General features: G+C 49.9%; 1 protein-coding gene across 1 annotated transcript; it reads left to right on the top strand.

The window, feature by feature from the left end:
• The first annotated feature begins 10,409 nt into the window (after positions 1-10,409).
• Positions 10,410-23,582, top strand: STRA8 (stimulated by retinoic acid 8). The gene is made up of 8 exons (XM_054726383.1): positions 10,410-10,607; positions 11,953-12,028; positions 12,565-12,649; positions 13,481-13,711; positions 14,553-14,838; positions 18,033-18,106; positions 19,195-19,306; positions 22,895-23,582. The coding sequence occupies exons 1-8, from the start codon at positions 10,410-10,412 to the stop codon at positions 22,967-22,969; spliced, it is 1,137 nt and encodes a 378-aa protein (XP_054582358.1). The 3' UTR covers positions 22,970-23,582.
• The last annotated feature ends 259 nt before the right edge of the window (positions 23,583-23,841 follow it).

Here is a 23,841-nt window from a genome sequence, read left to right as displayed (position 1 = left end):
TCCAGTTTCTTGTAAAAAATAAAACACAGAGTGTGTGTGTATTTGTTTGTGTATACATTTTTAAAGTTAAGGAAGATTATACAGTAACCCTTTTTTTCTCTAAAAGGTGAGATTATAAGGAACTATCACTTCCTTTTTTTGTTTATTTGCTTGAAATTTTTACAAGGTATATATACATATATCTATTTGTAACCAGGGAAATAGCCAATCTTTCACCCTTAATTTCCTCATCTACAAAATAGTGTCCATGTCTACCTTGCAGAATAGTAATGAAAATGTAATAAGTTAATGTAAAATGCTTAGCACAGTGGATAGCCCACCAGTAAAACTCAATGCTTGTTCCCTTCCCCTTCCCTCTAATGGTATAGCTTTCTGTATTTGTCAAAGCTCAACTCAGAATCATTACTATCACTCTGCCCAGACCCTCCAACCCAACTACATGGAAATTCAGCTCCAAGGGGGCTCTGATTGCATTAGAGAAACCAGAAAAGATAACATCGAGCAAGCCACAGCAAGACAAGGTAGAGACTTGTTCCTCTCTGCTGCATTACTTCTCTCCACCCAGACACCCTTCCTTGTCCGCCAGGGCAGGAAAGCACAGTTGCCTCTGACAAATGAAAGGACCAAAACATATTCTACTTTGACTGGAATCTCAGATCTTCAAAAATGAACTTGGGAGGCCCCAATAAGTAGCAAAACCTCCTTCTACAGGAATGTTGTGAGTTAGATTTCCCTAAGGGACCCTAAAGTGTCTACAGGGAAAAAGAAATCTGAAACAACCAAAATGTTCAACATTAGAGGAAAGCTTGAATAAATTATGCTACAGCCATCCCATGCAATCTTATGTAGTGGTTTAAAATCATGTATTTTTCAAAGACTATTTAACTACTTAGAGAAATAGTCACACTGTGTGTTAAAAATGTAAGATTAACAATCCAGGAAAAAAATCTGGCAGTTTCTTATAAATTAAACATGTGATTCAGTAATTATACTCTTGGGCACTTATCCCAGAGAAATGAAAACTTATCTTCACATACAAAGTTGTACACAAATGTTCAAAGCAGCTTAATTCCTAATAGTAAAAAAACTGGAAACCTCTCAAATGTCCTTCAAGTCATTTTGGTAGAAACTGAAATAAACAGGGCCGATAGGCAATACTGTGACCCAGAGCATGGCCATCCTACCTCACCTCCTCTGGCCAAACAAACTGGTCCATCTATACCATGAAATACTACCCAGCAATAAAGAGAAATGAATTAGTGAGACATGCACATAAGTCTCAAGGAAATTATGCTGAGTGGGGGGAAGGGGGGAAGCCAATCCCAAAGGTTATATACAGAACAAAAGGTGTGATTCCATTTATATTACATTTTGAAATGATAACATTTAGATAAAGTGGAGACCAGATTAGTGGCGATCAGGGATCAAGGATAGGTGGGGGCATATGAGAGGAAGAGGGTGTGATTATAAAAGGGCAAAGAGAGGGCTCTTTGTGGTAATAGAACTATTTAGCAACTTGACTGTGGTGTGGATGGGTAAACCTACAACATGTGATAAAATTGTAGAGAACTAAACACACACACACGTGTAAAAGTAAAACAGGGAAATTTAAATGTATTGGTAGATTATAAGTGTCAATATTCTGATTGTAATATTGTACTATCATTTTGCAAGATGTTAACATTGTGGGAAACTTGGTAAAGTGTACATGGAATCTCTGTATCATTTCTTACAACTGCATGTGAATCTACAATTATCTCAAAGTATAAAGTTTAATTTTAAGAAGTCTGACACAGAATTGTAGATGCAATATGATAGCTTTATATAATATTTTTGAAATACACATACACACAAAATATTTACAATTATTGCCTTTAGGTAGTCGTGTTAGATTTTATGGGTGATTTCTGACTTTGTCTTTGTACTTTTTAATAGTTTTCAAATTTGTACTATGAACACATATTCATTTTATTTTATAAGTATAATGAATATATTTAAACATAGCATATTCATTTGTCAAAACAACCATATGTCAGTGCCAACTCACACAAAGATTTTGTCAACTAACCCCAAAACTTTTAAATAAGGACTGCTGCTAAATTAGGAATTCCCAATCATGAGCTTATCCAATTCAGTTTTGGAATCCAAATGCAGGACCTCACACCTGAACTCTGATTATCAAGTTGCATCATTTCTCTGTTTCACAGCTTCCTCATCTGCAAGGGAGAGGCCTTGGGTCAGAAGAAACCTGAGGTCCCTCGAGCTCTTACAGTCAGTCCACAGGCCTCATGCTGGTGTAAGACACCTACTGGGAACCTTGGTCTGTCTGTTTAGAGATCTTAGGTCTCAGAGATTGACAGTGAACCACCTTCTCTCTGACCACTGCGACCACATCCCTTAGGGAGTAGCTCAGGTTAGAGTCAGCAGAGTCCCCATTTGTCCAGGCCAGAAAACTGCCAAGAATGGGCTTAGACTGCCAGCAGTAGGAATCCATCTGTTGATGAGTCTATAGACTCATTCACTTTCACTGCGGGAACAATTCAAGTCTCCGAGCTTAAAAAGTAACATTGCCTCTGAAAGCATCAAGTGGAGGACAGCATGGGGGAATTCCATCTCTGTTGACACACTTCCTTAAAAACAACACCTTGCCCTGTGCAATCACGCTTCCACCTTCTGCAATAGCTGGCCTAGCTTCAATCTCTCTCTCTCTCTCTCTCTCTCTCTCTCTCTCTCTCTCTCTATATATATATATATATATATATATGTATATATATATATGTGTGTGTGTGTGTGTGTGTGTGTGTGTGTGTGTGTGTGTGAGGGTAATATGCAAATCGACTGAACAGTGGAACAACCGGTTGCTATGATGTGCACTGACCACCAAGGGGCAGACACTCAATGCAGGAGCTGCCCCCTGGTGGCTGGTGGTCAGTGCGCTCCCACTGGGGGAGCACCGCTCAGCCAGAAGCTGGGATGATGGCTGGTGAGCACAGTGGTGGTGGTGGGAGACTCTCCTGCCTCCACGGCAGCCATAAGTATGTCCGAGCAGGAAGCAGGCCTAAGCCGGCAGTTGGGCATCCTCCGAGGGCTCCTGGACTGCAAAAGGGTGCAGGCCAGGCTGAGGGCCCCCCCCCCCCCCACTCCCAAGCACAAATGTCATGCACCGGGCCTCTAGTATCCTATATAATAAAGAGGTAATATGCAAATTGACCATCACTCCAACACACAAGATGTGGACACAAGATGGCCACACAAGATGGCTGGCAGGGGAGGACAGTTAGGGGTGACTAGGCTGGCAGAGGAGGGGAGTTGGGGGCGACCAGGCCGGCAGGGGAGGACAGTTGGGGGGGACCCAGGCCTGCAGGGGAGGGCAGTTGTGGGGGACCAGCCCTGCAGGGGAGGGCAGTTGTGGGGGGGCCAGGCCTGCAGGGGAGGGCAGTTGGGGGAGACCAGGACTGCAGGGGAGGGCAGTTAGGGGTGACCAGACTGGCAAGGGAGGGCAGTTAGGGGCGACAAGGCCAGCAGGGGAGGGCAGTTAAGGGTAATCAGTCTGGCTGGGGAGCAGTTAGGGGGTGATCAGGCTGGCAGGCAGAAACAATTAGCAGCAATCAGGCAGGCAGGCAGGTGAGCGGTTGGGAGCCAGCAGTCCTGGATTGTGAGAGGGATCCCAGATTGGAGAGGATACAGGCTGGGCTGAGGGACAGGTCCACCCCCCCCCCCCCGCTGTGCACCAATTTCGTGCACCGGGCCTTTAATATATATATATATATATATATATATATATATATATATATATATATATATATATATATAGAATAATGATTCTCTGGAGAACCCTGACTAACATACCTTGCAAAAGGTTTCTTCACTTTCAAATGAATTCCCATTCCCTTATAGTTGTCTAATACAGGGAATATTGTGCAGCAGTGGAAACAAATAGGGTAGATTTCTATGTACAAATAAAATGATTCTCCAACTCATACTATTGAGTGAAAACAGAAAGTTGACAGGTGATACTCTTATGTAGATTTCTTTCCTCCAAAAAATTCACAAAACAAAACTTATACTCTAAGGAAAAACACCTGTAGGAATGTAAACGTCTAACAGAATCTGGAAGAAGTCATACCAAACTAATGACAGTTGTTAATTCTATAAAGGTGTGGGGTCAAATGTTTTCATGTTTACAAGGGGAACGTGTCATTTGAGAAATTAAAATTAATGTTATAAAGAATATTAACCAAGGAATTGACCAATTATCTTATTTGTAAGAACTAAACTCACCTGCCCCATGGTCATGTTACGGTGGGTTGTGTGGGAGTATTTCAGATATGAGCTATGCTAATGTAGGTAGGTATTTTAGGACCAGATCTGTTTACTGTGGGAAGTATTTCAGAATAGGATCTATGTTACTGTGAGGGTTTATTTCAGAGCAGGATCTATGTTACTGTGGGGAGAAGTCAGGGTCAGAAGGTGATGGCATGTGTGTGGCTGTTGCCAGGGAGAACTCTGATTGTATCCAAAGCTGGTGAGAGGTCATCAGGAGGTCTCAAGGTCACCAGAAAGTTCATGAGCAGAGCCTTCTGCCCCCAACTTGTGGGGAAGGTTGACTTAACCAGACAAAAGATCTGAATTTCCAATAAAAAAAAAATCAGGCTGCTGTAGGTAAGGAAGCCTCTTAGCAACATCCCTCTCCAAGGCTGCAATTTTTTCTAAGTGCAGATCTGCTCTCCAGGTGTACGGGGTGGTGGTGGAGGAGGAGTGGGGTGCAGGGTGACCTGAAGAAAGGCTGGCAGGACTGTTTCTGAACTTCTGTGTTTCCTCTCGGTACAAAGATAAGGCTCTCCAAGACGGCTGCACAGAGACCCTGGGTAAAAGGTGCCTGAGAGCCAGAATGGTCAGGGCTTTGAGCTAGGCAGAATTTTGGAGTGAAATAATTTTATATTTATCTTGAAAAGAGAGGAGAACTGACTCTTACCACATGCTTTCTAGGTGACAGTTTATTTATACATAAAAAAAAGCATAACACGCTAATTAGACTGGACAGCTGAACGACCTTCCGGATGAAGCTGGGTCTGTGAGGGCCGAGCCCCTTGTACAAATTTCGTGCATCAGGCCTCTAGTTTAAACATAACACAATTTAATGTTCCACCCAAATCCGAAGTTGAATGTCAAGAGTGCCCCCATATCCCAAGTACCCTCCCTATGTGCATGCTGTAGGGTGGCCTCATTTATGGTCCTTAAAGTCACTGCGAGGTGGATCCTGGATAAGAATCCAAATGCATGCACCCCCAAGTGCACACTGCTTGGACTAGACCTTGTGACCTTTGCTTAACCCCTGCCCTGGGGAGAAGTAGCTTGCCCCAGGTCAGAGAGCAGCATGGGGGCACCTCGCCTGGCTGCTACCCTCGTGTGAAATGATGTAGTGGGATGGTCACCATCATGACATATTTAGGGGTGCCGGGCTTCAAGCAAAAAGACACCCATACACAAGAGTATATTCTCTAGTGAAGGGGAAATGATTTTTTTTCCCCCTAAACTGGAAGAATACCTGCTTCCTACTGTCCCAAAGGGAGACAGCTTTTAAAGGTCTCTTCCGTTTAACTACTATTCATTCCCTTTTCTTCTTCCCATATTTAAAACATCATTATATTCTGATTTCTTTTCAGATCACATAATCTTTCACCTTTTATACTTCCCCTGTCCCATCGTTGTTTATGCATCTCTCAGTTTCCATGACATCCACATGTTTTCCTCTTTTCTCCTGAGACCCAAAGCCTGTGCCCAGGCCTTTAATTCAAGGTGTCTTCTCTAAGCTTCTGGATAACCCTATAAGGTAGGTGGCATAGCCCCGTTTGAGGGCTGCTGAAACTGGGCTCAGTGGCAGGTGACTGGAACATCCATTGGGGAACATCCATTGAGTCCTCTGCGGGCACATACAGACCATAAGCGGTTCCTGAGGTGACATAGGTTTCGATTTCCTGTCCCATTCGGCCTCCTCTCGGAAAGAAGTCACCACCTGGCAAGGTGAGAAGGTCAGTCCAGCCCCGCCTTGTTGTGCGCCTTCAGACCCCCCAAGTTACATTGTTTCTTCCGCTGCCCGCACCTCATTGGCCCGCCACAGCGCATCTCCATTGGCTGTGGGTGCTGGGGACATCCCTGATTGGTCCGTGCCTAGATGCTGGGTCTGTTTTTTGGCGAGGGCAGAAGCCATGGTCCCCACTCTGGCTGGCACAAGGCCCGCGATCGCTGTCATCGCTGCCGCTGCCATCAGGGCTTCACGTGGCCTCCTGCATGTCCAGAGCGTGGGGACGTCGTGTGCACAGGTGCCCATCCCTCCACGTGTGAGTATTGACTAAATGCTGAGGTTATCACACCCACTCCCCTCCAGAAAGGTGCTCTTTGCCTTGTGGTGCTTGTTTCCAATTGAGTCAAGCCGGCGCGTCTATCCAAACAGGTGAACATGTAGGTCTGGGGCCAGACTTGAATACAAATGGTTGTATATGTCATTTTGACAACCTATATATATATTTCTGAGAATTACTTTGGATTTTCTTTTTCTGTGATCTGATAGGTGTGCCTAGGGTTTGAATGAATCACACTTGAATGCTTAAAGTTGTGGAAAATTTTTCTGAACCTTCTTTTCTTTTTAAATATATTTTATTGATTTTAGAGAGGAAGGGAGAGGGAGAGAGAGATAGAAACATCAATGATGAGAGAGAATCACCGATGGGCCGCCTCCTGCATGCCCCCACTGGGGACCGAGCCCAAAACCCAGGCATGTGCCCTTGGCCGGAACCGAACCCGGGACCCCTCAGTTCGCAGGCCGACGCTCTATCCATCGAGCCAAACCAGCCAGGGCTGAACCTTATTTTCCTAAATTTAGTCTAGGGAGTGTGTGTGTGTGTGTGTGTGTGTGTGTGTGTGTGTGTTTTAAGTCGGCTCTAAGCAGGTGTTTTAATAGGAATGCATTTGGTAATGAAAGGATGCTTTGGTTTATAGATGAGAATTAACAGAAATATGGCATGCAGTAGGTATATACTATATCTATACTGAGTTCCCTCGATTCGCACTCCTTTTAGATGCCCAAACCTGCTCAGTTTTCTGAGTCGGAACAGTATATCCAGGTTCGTCCCCTTGTCTAAGTCCGCCCCACCCCTCTTATGTGGTAATGGGGCAGCATCACTTTCAAAGGCTTTTTAAGCTCCTCAGAGGTATGCGCCTCTTACTGTGAACTGTGCCAAGAACTGAATTCATGAGACTGTAAATGGTTAAGATCCAGAGAGGCCTTTGGGGTTAGGGTGGAACTACCTGTTATTCCCTGTCCCCGTGGCTTTCTCTTGATCTTCAGTTTCCTTTAGCTCTTTCAACCCAGTGCCTCTGCTCATCCCCAGGCCTGGACGGTGTGGTCTTAGCTGTCCAGGCAACAGAACTCTTCGTGGTTTTACTGTGGGAGGGGGAGCTGGGGAAGGGAGTGTTAGCATTAATCACGTATGGATCGCCATACAGTATGCATGGTACACACCCTGGGAGGGGCACCTTGCGTGCTGGATACATGGATCCTAAGGACCTTACTGATACTGGGGTGGGGGCATTCGAGGTGGGAGGAATAGAGGTTGGTGGGCTGAAGAGCAGATGTTTCTTTTGTCGGTAGTGAGGGGAAGGGAAAAGGGAGAGTCTGAGATTCCCCGGGCTATTACAATGCAGATTTCCAGGCCCTGGGGATGGAGTCTCAGACTGTTATAGCAAATGAATATGCTCTGGCTGTTCTAATTCCTTATCCTGCTGGAAGCAGTGTCCTTAACACACTTTGCATCTGTATAGGGCTTTTGGGGGAAAAGGTTTGTGTTTTCTCTTGTTTTTAAGTAAAAGATGACTTCCTGATTTCATTTTTAGAGTTAGTTCCCTCAGTGCTAGCAAAACAGCCAGCCTTGGAATAAGGCAAAAAGCGTCCTGCCCTCCCCTCCCCCACCCTAGACTGTGACTTCTGTGGCACTTGTGCCGGGAGATCCATCTTTTCACACAGATCACAGGCTCTGAAGGGACAGATCCAACTGTATTACTGCATCAGAGAGCTCTCTAAAAAATAGCAACGTAAGCTCCAGTCAGGTCCACAGTGCACGTTAATAGAGATAACTTGAAAAGAATGTTTTATGGGGAATTCATAGCAAATCATCCCTCGTGGAGAGCACGAGGCAGCATTTAGGAGCAGAATATTTAAAATTGCTCAAGGTCTAGTCACGCTCAACACCTCCTTGGCTTGATTCTCCTTTAAAGCGGAGTGGAAGAACCTTCTCCCATCTTCCTCGTGGTGTGCCCCACCCCAACCCTAACCCCGGGAGCCTGGGACAGGCGGGGTGAGGTGGAGGTCACAGGTCCCAGTTGCTGGGCAGGGTGCTCTAGCGCCACCTTCTCCCCTAGCGGTGGCAGGGAAAGCTGCCCCCTAGGGGGAGCAAGTAATGGGATGGTCTGCCCCCTATGGGAGAGGCAGAGGGCTGCACCCTTATCCCGTGCCTGAAACTGACTGACCACACAGCCATGTAGATATTTTAGAAATGTCTTTGGGGAGAAGCCCGGGAGAAACCCAAATTATCAGCATTGGCACTGGGAGCGTCCCACAGCCCAGAGGCCTTTGGTAGTAGAATTTCTAGACTCAGAGAATTCGAGATTCTGGGAGGTCCCTGGTATGTTCACCTCCATTCTTTGACTTCAAGTCCCTGGTATGCAGCTGCATTCATTTTCCTTAAATTTAAATAAGTAAAGAGAAGCTATGTCCTTAGGTCAGAAGGGTCTCATTTTGCCCGTTCAAAACCTTCACTGTTTCGCGGGGCTTTGTATGAAAGATGTACTGGCTTCTGGACATTGGAGACTCTGAGGGTGTGGCCTTCGATATAACCCAGCCCGCGGGCTGGACGGGCCGCTGCAGGTTCTGCGCTGTCCCGACACGCTGCGGGTGTGACTCCTGGTAATAAATGTTCCAGGAGCTTCCTGCCATGGTCTGGGCAGCAACGCGAGGGAAAGCAGATACCCTGGTGAAGTCCACGTTGTCGGTGGGAGATTTGCCTTCTGACCTAAAAGGCGTTTTCAGTCCCACGCTGCCTGATGGGGTTCCTGACCTCTGGCGGATTTCACCCCTAGAACTTAGTGGCACAGCGTTCTTCCACCCCTTCCCCCATCTTCCCTCTACCGAGGAGATCCCGTTCCCAGCTGCTGCCAGCTGCGGTGCTTTGACAGAGGTGTTGCCACACGTACGCTCAAACCATGAAAGTCTCAGAATGACCTGGGGAACGTGTTGCCCACCAGATGCCTGGCCCCACCCCAGTAGCTTCAGATCCAGTGTTTTTGGAGGCCCGGGCAGGCGGGGTGAGGTGGAGGTCACAGCTCCCAGTTGCTGGGCAGGATTCTCTAGCGCCACCTTCTCCCCTAGCGGTGGCAAGTGAAAGCTGCCCCCTAGGGGGCGCGTATGTTTTCCAACAGTCTCCCCAAGTGACTGAAATACATAAAAACTGGCTGAGGCCATGCATTGTCCCTGCGCAGCAGGACTGAGCTCAGGGGAGAATGGGCCCAGCGGAGACCTCCCATTCTAATGTGCTCCAAACCCCGGCACTGAGCACCTCCTAGGGCCCAGAGGTGTTGAAGACGGGACCTCTCTGTTCAAAGAGCTGGCAGAGCAGTGGTGGGGTGAGTGCCTGAGGGAGGGGTCCATGCCTCAGGTAAGAGACCTGGTCCCTGACCCTTAAAACTGCCAGGTATCAGTCCCAGAATCCCCTCTCCTAGAGAAGGGCTCCTGGTTCCTAAACCCAGAGGTAACAGAGGACGAGGTAAGGAGCACCTTCAGAACCCACTAGAAGCAAAACCCACCTCTCTGTCGACATGTGACTTCTTGCTTTCACAGGTAGAAGAGTGCCTTCTCTTCTCTTTGAAGAGCACCTAGAGAATACCCCTTGATGGGTCATGTTTTCATATCTCTACACCTGTTGTCACCACTGCCCAGGTCGCGGTGGGGTGCTTTCTGGCATAGGAAATGCCACAGAGGGTGGGCTGCCTACCTGTTCAGCTTTTAACAGAAAGTAACGAATACGATCTCAGGGTACAGCTCGCTCTCCTCGGCCACCGCAGTCCATGAACAAGCGTCTGGTGAGTACCTGCAATGTTCTGGAAGCTTCCTGGTGTAAAAGCAGCAGTGCCCTTCACCTGTGAGTCAGATACGAGCGGGCTTGTCTTTAGGAGTGGAACTTAATAACACGTTTTGTGTCATCTGTGGTTTACTACGTATCCACTATTGATTCTATTCATTGGTTTGGGGTCCTTTACTTTCTTCCTGCTTCAATCTGCCTTCCTTTTTCTTTAATATTGTATCTTTATTATCTAGCCTACCCCCCCCCAAGCATAATATTACATTGTAGCTTTTAATGGCGACCAATGGAGAAGGCAGCGACCCCAGTCACAAAGCGGCGCCCCGGCCCCCGGCACAGGCGCGGGCGCCGGATCTGGAGCCTCGGGTGGCCCGCAGACGCCTGTCCCAGGCTCGCCACCGAGCCACCCTGACGAAGCTCTTCGGGAACCTCCGGAGAATCGTTTACCAGCAGTCTGATTTCACAGCCTCGAAGGTATGAGGGCCTGAGTGTGGGGAGGAAAAGTTCCCATATGTGGAGCCAGGGGGTTCGGGCCTGGAGATGCTACTGCCTGCATCCTACCCCTGAGGGCTGGGGCCTGCCTGGGTGGGCCAGCGATCCGCTGTGGACACCGCACTGTGCTGCGCCTGCCGCTGTCTGGCGGTGCTCCGTGCCCTGCCCCACGAGGCCCGTCAGTCCCGCAGGTGGAATCAGCCCTCCTCCCGTGGGGCCCCGCAGCCCTTTGTTTCTACCCCCTGTTGGCACTTCCTGAATGCCAGTTTGTGTTACAAGTAGTGGTTCCCACGCCTGTCTTCCCTGATTGAAGGTCAGCACCCTGAGAGCAGGGCTGATGGTCGGTTCTTCCCAGGCCCAGCACAGGGGTGTCCCCTTACCACCCACACCTGATGAGTGTGTCGCTCCAGACAGCTATCAGTGGTCAGCTAATAAACAGTATGCAGCAGTTCTCGTGTTTTTTTAACAATCTCGCAGTTATCGTTTTGACTTCAGTAATAATTTGGGGGCCCTAGATAATAAAGATATAATATTAAGGAAAAAGGAAGGCAGAATGAAGTAGGAAGAAAGTAAAGGAAGGAAGAGAGCGAGGGAGGGAGGGAGAGAGGGAGGAAGGAAGGAAGGAGAATAGGAAGGAGGGAGGGAAGCAGGAAGGAGTGAAGGGAGGGAAGGAGGATGGGAGTGTGGGAAGAATGCTTGTGATTCTAGTTTTGCAGAACAGGAAATTCAGAGTTCAAGTTGACAGAGCATTTAAGTTTTCATATCAACTGGAGTGCGTGCATTGAACAAATAAATCTATTGTTAGACCAGCACATTGACTATTAGCCAGCCGGTTGCACATTGTGACCAGTGAGCGGAAGGTCATTGGGAGCCTGCTGCCCGCCTGGGGCTGACATCCACTCAGGCCGCCTCTAAGCCACCCTTTATTCCACCTTCAAGTAGCACACGGAGTCGTTTGCCTTTTTTTGCAGCCCTAGTAGTTTGCTGAACGCAGCTTAACTGTTTCTGAATACTTTGGTATTTCAGTGAGAACCGTTTCCCGATTACAACTTAGATAGGTAGGTAGGTAGGTAGGTAGGTAGATAGATAGATAGATAGATAGATAGATAAACAAACTTCATGCCTTCTGCACATCAGAACAAACTTCCTACCCTTTTTATCAATAACGTGAAGGATGGTGATTTTGCATCCAAGCAGGGTGTCTGTGTGTGGGAGGGGGCAGGGGGGGAGAGGGTGGCCTCAGACCCGGGAAGGGGCTCCTGTGTCTGCAAAACCGGTCTGTGCAGTGGGAGACCGGCCTGTGAGCATTGTCTGTCTCTGTCCGCAGTGGCAGGTTCTGAATAGGGCGAAGAGTCACATTCAGGAGCAGGAACAAGTCTTGGATAATCTGCTGAAGGTGAAAGGTAACAGGTCCTACCTGCCACCCCCATCGCCCTCCCAGGGGAAGAAAGACTGGTTGGTTTTTCTATTAAAAACAGAGACACTGGGTGAAGTGCAGTGAATGAATGTTTACTGAGTACCTACTGTGTGCTACGTAGGCACTGGGCTTGGGCCAGGGGCACGGTGAGATTCACAGCCTGACCTCAGGGTTGTCAGCTGTGGAAGGTACCTGATCTCATCTTGAGAGGCCAGAGAAGACGCGGGCCAGTGTTTGTCAGAACCTGGCTCCCTTCCTCGGCACTTGGTTTGGGAGAGATGACTGCTGGGAACTTGAGCTGGTGGAAGCTGAACTCTGAAAGGGATGCTTTCGATGCCTTGAGTGAGACGGGCCAGTCCAAGGAGCCCTTTCCCCTCACATCTGGAAGGAGGGGTGCAACTGGGCTCTTGACCCCCTAACGCTGACTCCGGGTGGGCTCAGGGACCCCCGTGCTCCCCCTGGAAAGACAGGAAGGACTCAACAAAGGCCCAGCTTTCCCCCTTGCCTTCAACTCCCCAACAGAATCCTTCAAACTGCAGGACGGAAATGCAAACAGCTTAGAGGAGGTCAAGGAAAAATATGCCAGGATGTTCTCCAGAAATCACAGGTAAGACCCGGCCCCGGGGGCATGGGGCCTGCTGGTGTCACTGCCCGCTGTCACAGGAGCAGCGGTTCGCCGCAGCGTGGGAAGAGCGGAGGAGGGCTGCTCGCCGTCTAGAACCCTCTTGGGGAATCCTTTTCTATTTGATCTTTTAACATGCCTGGGATTTTGTTTTCTGATGATAAAAATCTCTGCTTATTACAGAACATGTCAAAAATACAGAAAAGCCCTAAAAAAGAAAATTAAAATACAGATTGTTTCACCTCTCAAGGAAAACCAATGTTAATTTCAAAGCATAGCCTTCCATTAAAAAAATTTTGCACATTATTTTATAGAAAGATGAGATCAAGTATTTATTTTGTATTATAGCTTTTACAAACTCAGTTAGTGGCTTATTGCATATGAAAGTAAGGAAAATCCAAAGCTCAGCCTGATTCCCAAGCTTTACGGGGGCCAAGAAAAGCCAGTTTGGACTTCTGAGAGCTTTGATCGTGAATGGATGTTGACTTTTGCCAAGTGCTTTTTCTGCATCTATTGAGATTGTACAAATCATACTCTTTTAAAATCAAATATTGATAAGATTTTTAGTCTGTTGATATGGTGAGTTACATGGATAGATTTTCAAAGTTTAAAACAACTGTCTCGCATTCATAGGATGAACCCCACTGGGCTATAATATATTAACACACACACACGTGTGTGTTATAATATGTGACCTATATGATGTATATCATATATAATGTATCATATATGTTTGCTAAGACTGTTAAGAATTTTGGTGTCAATGTTCATGAGGGACATTAATCTGTAGTTATCTTGATTCTGTTTTCTCACCAGCCTGCTCCCAAATAAGGTTCATCCAAAAGACTTTGACAACTTGTACCCATTTGAGGCAGTCGGGAAGGATGAGGAAGAGGAAGACGACGAGGAGGAAGAGGAGGAGGAGGAGGAAGAGGATGAGGAAGAGGATGAGGAAGAGGAGAAGGAGGAGGAGGAGGAGGAGGAGGAAAAAGTGGAGCTCTTACACTCCCCAGTCACTTTGCCACCCGACCTCATGGAATTTGAACGGTGTGAACAGCTGAGCGCGGCGGCTCAGTGCACAGCTGGAGCTCCTGTTGGGGAAGGGGCGAGGCTCAGCGGGGCAACGCTGCAGCCTCAGCAAGTGCTCGGCCCAGGCCCTGAGCCATGGATGCTCAGAACTTCCATACAGGGGGGGCTGGGGGATGCGGTTGGCAGAAAAGCTAAAGAAATAGTCTTGAAGCTACATTTGCATAGCACATACACTGTGCTTACTTAGACCGGGTGCTAGTTTGGGATGCTTTGGGGGCGGGGGGTGTTGATGGTGATTAAAAGAGCTAGAGCTCCCTTCCACACACCCCCCCGCCCCGAAAGGTCTGTTTTGGCAGCATTATAGTAAGAGAGATGAGAATGGTTGGCTCAGACTCCCACTGCCACTCACCGCCCTCCACAGACTGAGCCCCTTGGCAGCCACATCAGCGTCCAGGGCGTTGGCTCAATAGATGGGAGGCTCCGTCCGCAACTGAGCCTGACTCTCAGGCCTCAAGTTTAAGCGGGTGTCACGTCACGTCTGCACATCCATGGGCTCGGAATTCTAAGCAGTTTTCCTGTGGGGTGAGAGCTGAGCCAGCCACGCCTCTCATCGTCTCGTCTATAAGGCACGGGATCTGGGAGAATGTGAGGAAGGGCTGTGAAGCAGAAATCTGTCTCCATGGCCCCGGAGATGGCGTCTGTTCTCCAAGGCTCAGGTCCCTCAGAGACTAGCAATGCCAAGCCCCTGGCACAGCACAGAGAGGTGGCCACACAGAGTCCCGAGGAGTCGGCCTGGGGTGGGAGTGGGGGCCTTGGCCTCGAGCTTCAGGTCTGGGAGATGCTGTCATTTATGCTCCAGGTACCTCAACTTTTACAAGCAGACAATGGACCTCCTGACCAGGGACAGGATTGTCTCCTCCCGGGAGGTGACCCTGCCCGTGGTCTCCGCGGCCATCTCCCACCTGTGGCAGACCCTCTCTGAGGAGAGGAAGGCCAGCCTCCTGCAGGCCTTGGCGCAGAGGCACAGCGGCCTGGCGGGCCTAGACGGGGCCCCCCGGGAGCCGGCCTATGCCGAGGACAGCATGAAGGACAGTGGCGTCGACAGCCAAGGGGCCAGCTGCTCGCTCGAGTCCACCCCCGAGGAGGTGAGCGGTCCCTGGGGGTGAAGGGGAGGGGTGTCACTCCAGGCCAGGAGACGCCAGGGATCCTCGAGGTCACTCAGCAAGTCTGAGGAGCTGTTTGGATTCTGGCTCACGTGGTCAATTTCTGATTTTCCTGACATCGTCTCCACAACCACAGAACAGCATTTCTTATTCTTTGGCTTGTTTCCTGGCCTTTCCCTGGGGATTATAGAAGAGGAGCCTTAGCCTGGTTGGCGTGGCTCAGTGGTTGAGCATCAACCTATGAACTAGGAGGTCATGGTTCGATTCCCGGTCAGGGCACATGCCTGGGTTGCAGGCTCAATTCCTAGCCCATTGCTGGAGACAGCTGATCAATGATTCTCTCTCATCACTGATGTTTCTATCTCTCTTTCCCTCTTTGACATCAATAAAAATATATATTAAAACATAATAATAATTAAAAAGAATAAATTTAAAAAAGAAGAGAAGCCTTAGATGGTTCTGTCAGCTGGGTTTTTTATCTGCAAGTCCCGGCTCATTAAACCCTGAAGGAATGGACCGCTCACACCCAGAGAGGTCCCAAGGCAGAGCAGGGTCTGGTCAGCATCTCAGTGATGTTACCGTGGACTCGGTTCGTTTCTCTGCTCTGCTTCAGCTGAAGGCTGGTTTCTCACCTTCCCTGTCCTCCCCACTTTCCCTGACCCGTGTGACTGTGGAATGGCAGCTGGTAGCAGTCGAGCTGCCACTCCTCTATGTCAAGTTAGAGAGAGAAAGATGTCCTGTGGCTTCTCAAGGATCAAGGAAGAACTTTTCCAGAAATTCCCATCAAACCTCTTCTCTCTCATTGGCCAGATTTGGCCAGATTGAAAGATTACTGAGCCAATGACCTGCACAATCAAGATAAGGTTGCATTTAGACCAGTCAGGCCCAATCTCTGAGAGGAGGTCAGTTCTCACCCCAAAGGGCACCGCTGCCATTCAGTGACGTTGGCTTTGGCCACCCCAGGCCTGGGTGACAAGGCCAGCAGAACAGGAGCAGTTATGTCCAAGGTAGAGACAGGGCCTCAGTTCCTGTGGCTTCTGAATTGGTTGCAGCCCCTGGTCCATCTGGCGCGGTTCTGCTGTGGAACAGTTGTGTTCGGAGCCAGGCCTGGACTCCGGGGCGGGTGGTGCCGGGTGCTCCAGAAGGGCCGTGGAGCCTGCCTGTGCCCCTCCTGGGCTGGCTTGTGAGGAGGTTGCCTGGTGGGGACAGCGTGTGGCCTGCAACTTCAGTGGGCAAACTGGCTGAGGGCAGGAGTTTAGGTCCTGAGTCCCTGCCTCCGGCCTGCGGGGGAGGCATACAGAGGTGATGGGCTTCTAGGCTGATGGACACGGGAGCTCACAGACCCCCACTCCCCCCAGATCCTGTTTGAGATGACCAAAGGGATAGCTAAAAGAGGGCACAGGAAATGTCTAGAAAACCACGAGGGGCCATCCACATGGCCAGAGTCCCAAGGGGTTCAGCTCAGGGGAAGCACATTGTCTGAGGACTTGAATATGTGCCTCCTCTCTGGGGGCTGCCTGTGTGACCCGTGCTGGATAAAACAGCCCGGCAGCAAAATTGTTCATGGGAGAAGGTTCCATGCAATAAATAGTTCAACTAAAATTCAAATTTAACAAAGTATCCTGTATGTTTATTTGCTAAATCTGGCAATCTTAAGTGTATATCTCATTCCTGTGGAATATTTAATATTCTTCAACAAGTTAAGGAGAAGCAGAACCAAAAACTGTCTAACAAGATTCCCAAATTGGGAATCTTATATAATAAAGAGGTAATATGCAAATTGACCATCACACCCTCACACAAGATAGCAGCCCCCATGTGGTCACAAGATGGCCACTACAAGATGGCCAGCAGGGGAGGGCAGTGGGGGCAATCAGGCCAGCAGGGGAGGGCAGTTAGGGGCGAATCAGGCTGGCAGGGGAGTGGTTAGGGCGTGATCAGGCTGGCAGGCAGAAGTGGTTAGGGGGTGATCAGGCAGGCAGGCAGGTGAGCTGTTAGGAGCCAGCAGTCCCAGATTGCAAGAGAGATGTCCAACTGCCAGTTTAGGCCCAATCCCTGTGGGATCCCTGTGGGATCAGGCCTAAACTGGCAGTTGGACATCCCCCGAGGGGTCCCAGATTGGAGAGGGTGCAGGCTGGGCTATGGGACAGCGCCCCCCCCCCCCGGGCACGAATTTTGTGCAGCAGGCCTCTAGTATATGACATAATACGCCTAGGGGAAATATGGAGGAAAATAAATCAATATGTTAACAATGGGCCTCTCCAGGTGGAATTGTTTCTTGGTGATTTTTATTTTTTCTATCTGTTTCTATTTTCATGATAAACATGTATTTCTTTTATAAAGCAGATAATATTCAATAATAGCTAATATGGCCCTAGCCAGTTTGGGTCAGTGGATAGAGCCTGTGGACTGAAGGGTCCCAGGCTCAATTCCAGCCAAGGGCACATGCCTGGGTTGTGGGCTCGATCACCATTAGGGGCTGTGCAGGAAGCAGCCAATCAATGATTCTCTCTCATCACTGATGTTTCTCTCTCTGCCCCTCCATTCTCTGAAATCAATAAAAATATGATTTTTAAAAAAGAATAGCTAATTTGTTTGAGCCATGATGTGCCTGGTGCCTCACACAGCTCTTCTTATTTAGTCCTTGCAAAACCCTATGAGTAGGCACTGTTGTGATTCCTGTTTACAGAGGAGGGTTCGAGAGATGAAGTCACTTGTCTGAGGTCACGCAGCTTTCTGAGTGGCAGGGCTGGGTGTCGGCTCTCCTTCAGCCTAACTCCAGAGCCCCCTTGACCTCTATGCTCAGCTGCCCTGGCATGAAGCTGCTCACCTGTCAACCTTGGCTCAAATGGGCTCTGCACCTGCAGAGGTGTAGATGAGCCCTTCTCCAGGTAAACTGAGGCTCAGCTCTGGCTGCTGCATCTCACGCCGTCTTCTTTAGAAAGAGGAAACCACGGTCCCCAGCACTTCCCTCTGGGGTCGGCAGTTTGTTCTGGGCGGGTAAGAGCTTTATATTCCCCTCCTGGGAAGGTCACCAAGCAGAGACCCGGAGAGTCTGACTGGGCCCAGCTTTCATGGGCACGCCCTTCGGAGATGAGGGGTAAAGAGAGACAGTCTTGCTCCTCATCCCGCAGCAGCCCAGGGCAAAGGTCAAACGGTTCTGTGCTTTCTTTCAGCTCCTTTTTGAAGATGCCTACGATGTGGCATGTTTCCTGGATAAAAGTGAGGTACCAAGTACATCTAGCTCCAGGTGAGGACAGGGTATGAGATGATGTGTGTGTGTACTCATGTGTGTATTGTGTGTGTGTGTGTGTGCGCAAGTGTGTATGTACATGTGTGAGTGTGTGCATGTGTGTGTGTGTGGGGGGGTACCCCTCCTGGGATGTTTAGGAGCCTCCCCTACAGCTCTCCAGAGGAGTGCATAATTCAGTGGGAGTTCTTGGAAATCCACTTTTTCCTGTGATTCGAAGTGGGCTGGTCCTAGGATTGTGCCATTGCCCTGGGGCCAGTATTGTCTGGGGTTCTTCTGAGCAGAACATTCTTCCATCCGGGCCCAGGGCTGACACACAGGTTATCACTCCAGATTGCTCATGTTGCACTGTTTTCCCAGGGTGAGGTGGCCATGGGCAGGCTACAGCCCTCGGTCTGACCTGAGAGGTGGGCGGGGGGTCTGGCCCGGAGAAACTAGGCCAACATGGAAACAGGCCCCATGTCCCTTTTTCCTCCTCTCTGAAATCAATAAAAAATCTTTTTTTCTACTTTGCCTGGAAAAGGTGGGGGCTGCTGTCCGAAGGGTCCTAGCTGCCTGGAATGTGAGGTCAAAATGCTGTCCTGGCATGACTCCCGGCTTCTTTGCTCTGGGTCCCTGGTGTTGGCTTCTCCTTGTCCCAGGAAGGCAGGGGGAAAGGAGTCTGCAAAACAGGCCTTTCCTCTGCATCCGTGTCCCCCTGAGACCTCCTGGGTGGAGGCATCTGAAGGGACTGAACTCAAGTGTGTGATGTGCCCACAGGTGGGCCAGAGCCGTGAGGCGTCGCTGTAGAGGCCCACTCTCAGGGACAGAGGACATCTTGCCCCCTTGCTCCTGAGGCCATAGCTCACGGCCCTAAATTAGGATCCAGGAACCAGTCCCCCTATTGTCTCACTTTCCCGGCGGGTTCCAGATGTGACATTGAGCTGAGGCGAGGCAAACCTTCCGAGAGGGACTCCTGGCTCTCTGAGGATTCAGCTGGGTGTTTGAAAGTGCTTGGTTTACATCATCATCCAAGTTTTGTAGGGGGTACAAACAGAGGTCAAAGAGGATTCAAAACATTGGCTGTTTCTCTCCTTCTCTGTCGTCAGTTCCATGTTCGCCAGCTGCAAACCAGAGAACCCAGAAGAAAAGTTTCAGCTCTACACGCAGATCATCGACTTCTTTAAAGACCTCTGCTGTGTTCACCCTCAGGAGAAGCAGGTAGGACGGAGCCGAGTGGGAGACCTCTGCGCCCCCACCCCCCTCAGGATCCAGGTCCCTTGAGGGGAGCTAGATCTCACCCGATCACATCACAAGGCCACTGGTGGGGATGCTCTTTCATTCTCTCCGGCCTGCTCCATGGGTGCTCGACTTCAGTCTAAGGCAGCTCGTGGGATGGAAGATGTCGGGGAAACTGAGGGGAGAGGGAGGGATGCCCTTTAGGGCAGACCCTGATGTAGCGACCAGATCCCAGGGCCTGGCTCTTCCCAGGAATTCCTAAATGTCATGTGATTCCTTGACTCCTCGCCAAGAGGCAGAGCTGTTTCCCCATCTAGACCCCAGGCAATATTCACTGTCAGCTTTGGGAAGATGTTAATTTCTGGCTGTGCAACTTATCCTATATAATAAAAGGCTAATATGCAAATCGACCGAACTAAGGAATGACTGGTTGCTATAAGGTGCACTGACCACCGGGGGCAGATGCTCAGCACAGGAGCTGCCCCCTGGTGTTCAGTGTGCTCCCTCAGGGGGAGCACCACTCAGCCAGAAGCCCTGAGCCGGGCTCACTGCTGGCAAGCACAGCGGCAGTGGCAGGAGCCTATCCTGCCTCTGTGGCAGCACTAAGGATGTCCGACTGCCAGCTTAGGCCTGCTCCCTGCAGGAAGCGGGCCTAAGTCGTCAGTCGGACATCCCCTGAGGACTCCCAGACTGAGAGAGGGCGCAGGCCAGTATGAGGGACCCCTCCTGAGTGTACGAATTTCATGCACCGGGCCTCTAGAAATGATATAAGTAGCGTAGGTCTTGGTTAGGAGGTACATTCTGGAAGCTTTCTTGGGGGGAGGAGTTTATGCCTGAGCCACCAAGCTTCATAGCCATAGCTTTGCTTTACTAATTTAGAAAAACTACAATCGTTTGTCTTAAAAGGCAAGCGGTAATAATGAGAATGTTTGTGTAAAAATAATCAGGACAGCTTTTCAACAGGCTAAGGAGTAATGTGGCCTTTCCCCACGGAGCCTTGGTGAGAACGCATTAGTGGGACAGTCTTTGCTCTTCCTGCCTCCTTGCTGCACTTGGGGCAGAAAAGGAAGAACAAGCAGGGGTGGGAGTAGCCACACAAAGCAGAGGCACTCAAACTGGAATCACCTTGGGAGCTTCTTGGAAATGCAGGGTCCTGGGGCCCCAACCCCCAAGATGCTCACTCAGTGTTTCGAGGTGGGAACCCAGGAATCTGTATTTTGAACAGGTTACCTTAAAGCAAGCATGTCAAACTCAAAGGCGAACACGGGCCAAATAAACGAGGCATGCGGCCCACAGGCCGTGAGTTTGACATGCTTGTCCTGGAGGTTCTGGTGCAGGAGGCCTGGGGCCGTCAGAGCTGCTGGTGTGAAGAGGGAACTTCCATTCTCTCCTCATCCACCTCCCCATTGGCTCCGTGGGAGGAGGCTGCGTGACACTTCATTGTGGGTGCCAGCTGTCACACACTAGCACCAGCTCGGTGCTGTACAACTCCTCGTCCCGGAGGCCAGAAGGCAAATGAAAGTGTAGGCAGGGCATGCCGTCTCTGGAAGCTGGAGGGAGGAATCCCGCCACGCCTTGTCCTCGCAGCCCTCGCACTCCTCGACTGGCAGCTGCACCCCTTCAGCCGCTGGCCCTGTCTTCACAAGGCCTTGCTCTGGGCCTCTTGGTCCCTCTCATCATCTTTTTTTTTTTTTTAAGTATGTTTTATTGATTTTTTACAGAGAGGAAGGGAGAGGGAGAGAGCGTTAGAAACATCGATCAGCTGCCTCCTGCACACCCCCTACTGGGGATGTGCCCGCAACCAAGGTACATGCCCTTGACCGGAATCGAACCTGGCACCCTTCAGTCCACAGGCCGACGCTCTATCCACCGAGCCAAACCTGTTAGGGCTCCTCTCATCTTCTTATAAGGACGCCAGTCATTTGGATTGAGGGCCACCCCGAATCCAGGATGAGTTCATCGCAAGATCCTTAACTCATTATAATTGCAAAGACCCTATTTCCAAATAAGGGGGACATGAACATGGGGGAACACTAGTCAACACACTGCAGCACCCCAATTCCTGCAAACGCCTCTCACGGCCTGTTGCTTTTGCAAATCTGCAGCTTAACATGCCTCAGACGCCATTTTCAGGGGCTTAAGGAACTAGAACATTCTGAACATTATTCGAGCACTTTGTGTGACAGACCTGAGTGTCTGGACTCCTTGCATCCCCGATACTCCGACCCTCTTTTCTCCACCTTTGTTGTTGTCTTCACCCTGAGCGAGGGGCCCGGGTGAGCTTCCTCTGACCACCAGCTCCCCCTCGGATACGCGGGCTCCCCGTGCACCCGCCCCCCTCAGGAGAGCACGGAGCATGAGGACCCTTCTCCTGAGCTGGAAAGGCTTCCTCTACAGACTCGTCCCCCAGCCTGGCTGTCACCCTGGGACCAGGTTCCACAGTCATGAGATGGTTACCCAGGGATGCTCCCCAGGGCCCCAGGGGATCAACCCCAGACCAGCAGGGCTAACAAACGACAGGGGTCATTTCCTGCTGGGGTGGGGTGAGACAGCAAGTGCCAAAACCCGGGGACGTAGTTTTAGAGGGAGAAGTGACAGGGGATTCAGAGAGGTTGGCTGGGGTCCTTGTACAGGGAATGAGAATCTCTTGCTAAACAAACATAGTGCTGCTTCTTGGAAAAAATGATCTCCTAACAGCTCACCCATGTTTAAGTTCAAGTTACCAAAAGGCATACAAGGAAAACAGTGTCTTTCCTACCAGCGCCCCTTGGTTACTACCCAGTCCCGGCCTCAAAGGCAACCACCATGACCGGTTTCTTGAACAGCCATCCAATGTTTATGTGTTCTTTCAAACACAATGATAGTCTTCTGTGCACATTGCTTTGTATCTTGTCCTTGTTTAAAAAATATATTTTTATTGACTTTTTTTTTTCCTAGAGAGAGAGGAAGGGAAAGGAAGAGAGAAAGAGAAACAGCAATGTGAGAGAGAAACATCAAACACTAATTGGCTGCCTCCTACATGCCCTGCCCAGGGATCGAGTCCGAAACCCAGGAATCGAACCAACAACCTTTTGGTCCATGGGATGATGCTCAACCAATTGAGCTACACCAGCCAGGGCGTTCTTGCCCTTTTAAATGAATATGCCCCACAGATAGACGGCGATTGCATTCCTTTTTTTGAAACAGCTGCATGGTGTTCCATTGGTAGATGCGTCATGGTGTAATTCCAAGTCCTCTATCGATAAGCATTTGAATAAAGCTGTAAGACTTCCCCTGTCTCTCTTCTGGGCCCCTGGAAGTCCCCAGGATAGGAAAGCGGCCAGTTGTGCAGCATCCAGGAAAAGCCTTTGTTGTGGTCAAAGAGTAAAATGGACATGGGACCTTCCCCCCACTGCCCTTACTTCCTGGCCGTTAGCTGGAGGTGAAGATGCGGCTGAAAAGATGTGGGTAGAGACTGAGGGAGCGGGGCACGCCTGCGGTGAAGGGGCCTCCTCACCCCCAATCTGGCTGTCACCCAGGGCCAGGAATCCTTAAATAAATGCCAATCCTCTTCCATCCTGTGTGTTGCAGGACCCAGAGCTTCCCATGGACGATGCGATGTTGATGTTGCAGTGCATGGAGACCTTTGATGATGAAGATCTGTAGTGCAGAAGGGCTGGCAGGGGAGGCAATGAATGAAGTGGACACTTTCCAAGTTTGAATGCCCGTTGCACCCGCCTCGGCCTCCTGGGATATTTTGGATGGACTCTCCCAGAAGCATGTTGATGGTTTTCGCTTTTGATTATTATAAAGCATGAAGAGCGGCGTGGCTCTGTGTGGTCTCTCAGGGTTGTTTGGTGCAAGGGGCTGTCCCGCAGGGCGCACACCTGCTCCCCGTGCTCCTCTGGGCAGGGTGGTGCCTGAGGCGCAGGCCCGGGGCCGTCCCAGAGAAGGACAGGAAGCACCTGCCTGTGGAGGTGCCAAGATACTGGGTGCTTTCAGTGCACCCTGGGTTCAGGTTGTTGTTCTGCGGGGTTCTGGAGAGTTCTGGAGACCACCCGTTCACCCTGCATGCTCTGGGAGCCTGGGAATAGTGCGGACCCCGAACGAGTGCTACAGGACGTCAGCCAGGGTGGAGCCAGCGACACCTGCTTCTTCTGGTAATAAAGACCCCTGAATGGAGCCCACGCCAGATCCCAGAGCTTTCCAGGGAGGCTCCTGGACAGAGAGTGTATAATGTCCCTGGGCATGTGCACTGGGAGTGCTGGTTGACCAAACGTTATTCTAGATGTTTCTATGACGGTATTTTGGATGAAATTAACATTTAAATCAGTAGACTTGGAGTAAAGCAGGCTACTCGCCTTAATGTGGCAGGCCTTGCCTAATCAGTTGAAGGACCAACTAGACCGAAAGAAAAGCCGTAAGGAAGAAGGAATTCTGCCAATGACAACCCGCAGAGACTCAGCTGCCACTCTCCCCAGCCTACTGGGGTCTGCCCTGCAGATTTTGGACTTGCCAGCCTCCACAATCCAGCTTAA

Source organism: Eptesicus fuscus, chromosome 14 (assembly GCF_027574615.1).
Source record: "Eptesicus fuscus isolate TK198812 chromosome 14, DD_ASM_mEF_20220401, whole genome shotgun sequence".
In the NCBI taxonomy this organism is placed as follows: Eukaryota; Metazoa; Chordata; class Mammalia; order Chiroptera; family Vespertilionidae; genus Eptesicus; species Eptesicus fuscus.
The sequence above is the reverse complement of the archived record's forward strand: the minus strand, read 5'-3'. Positions and strand labels throughout refer to the sequence as shown.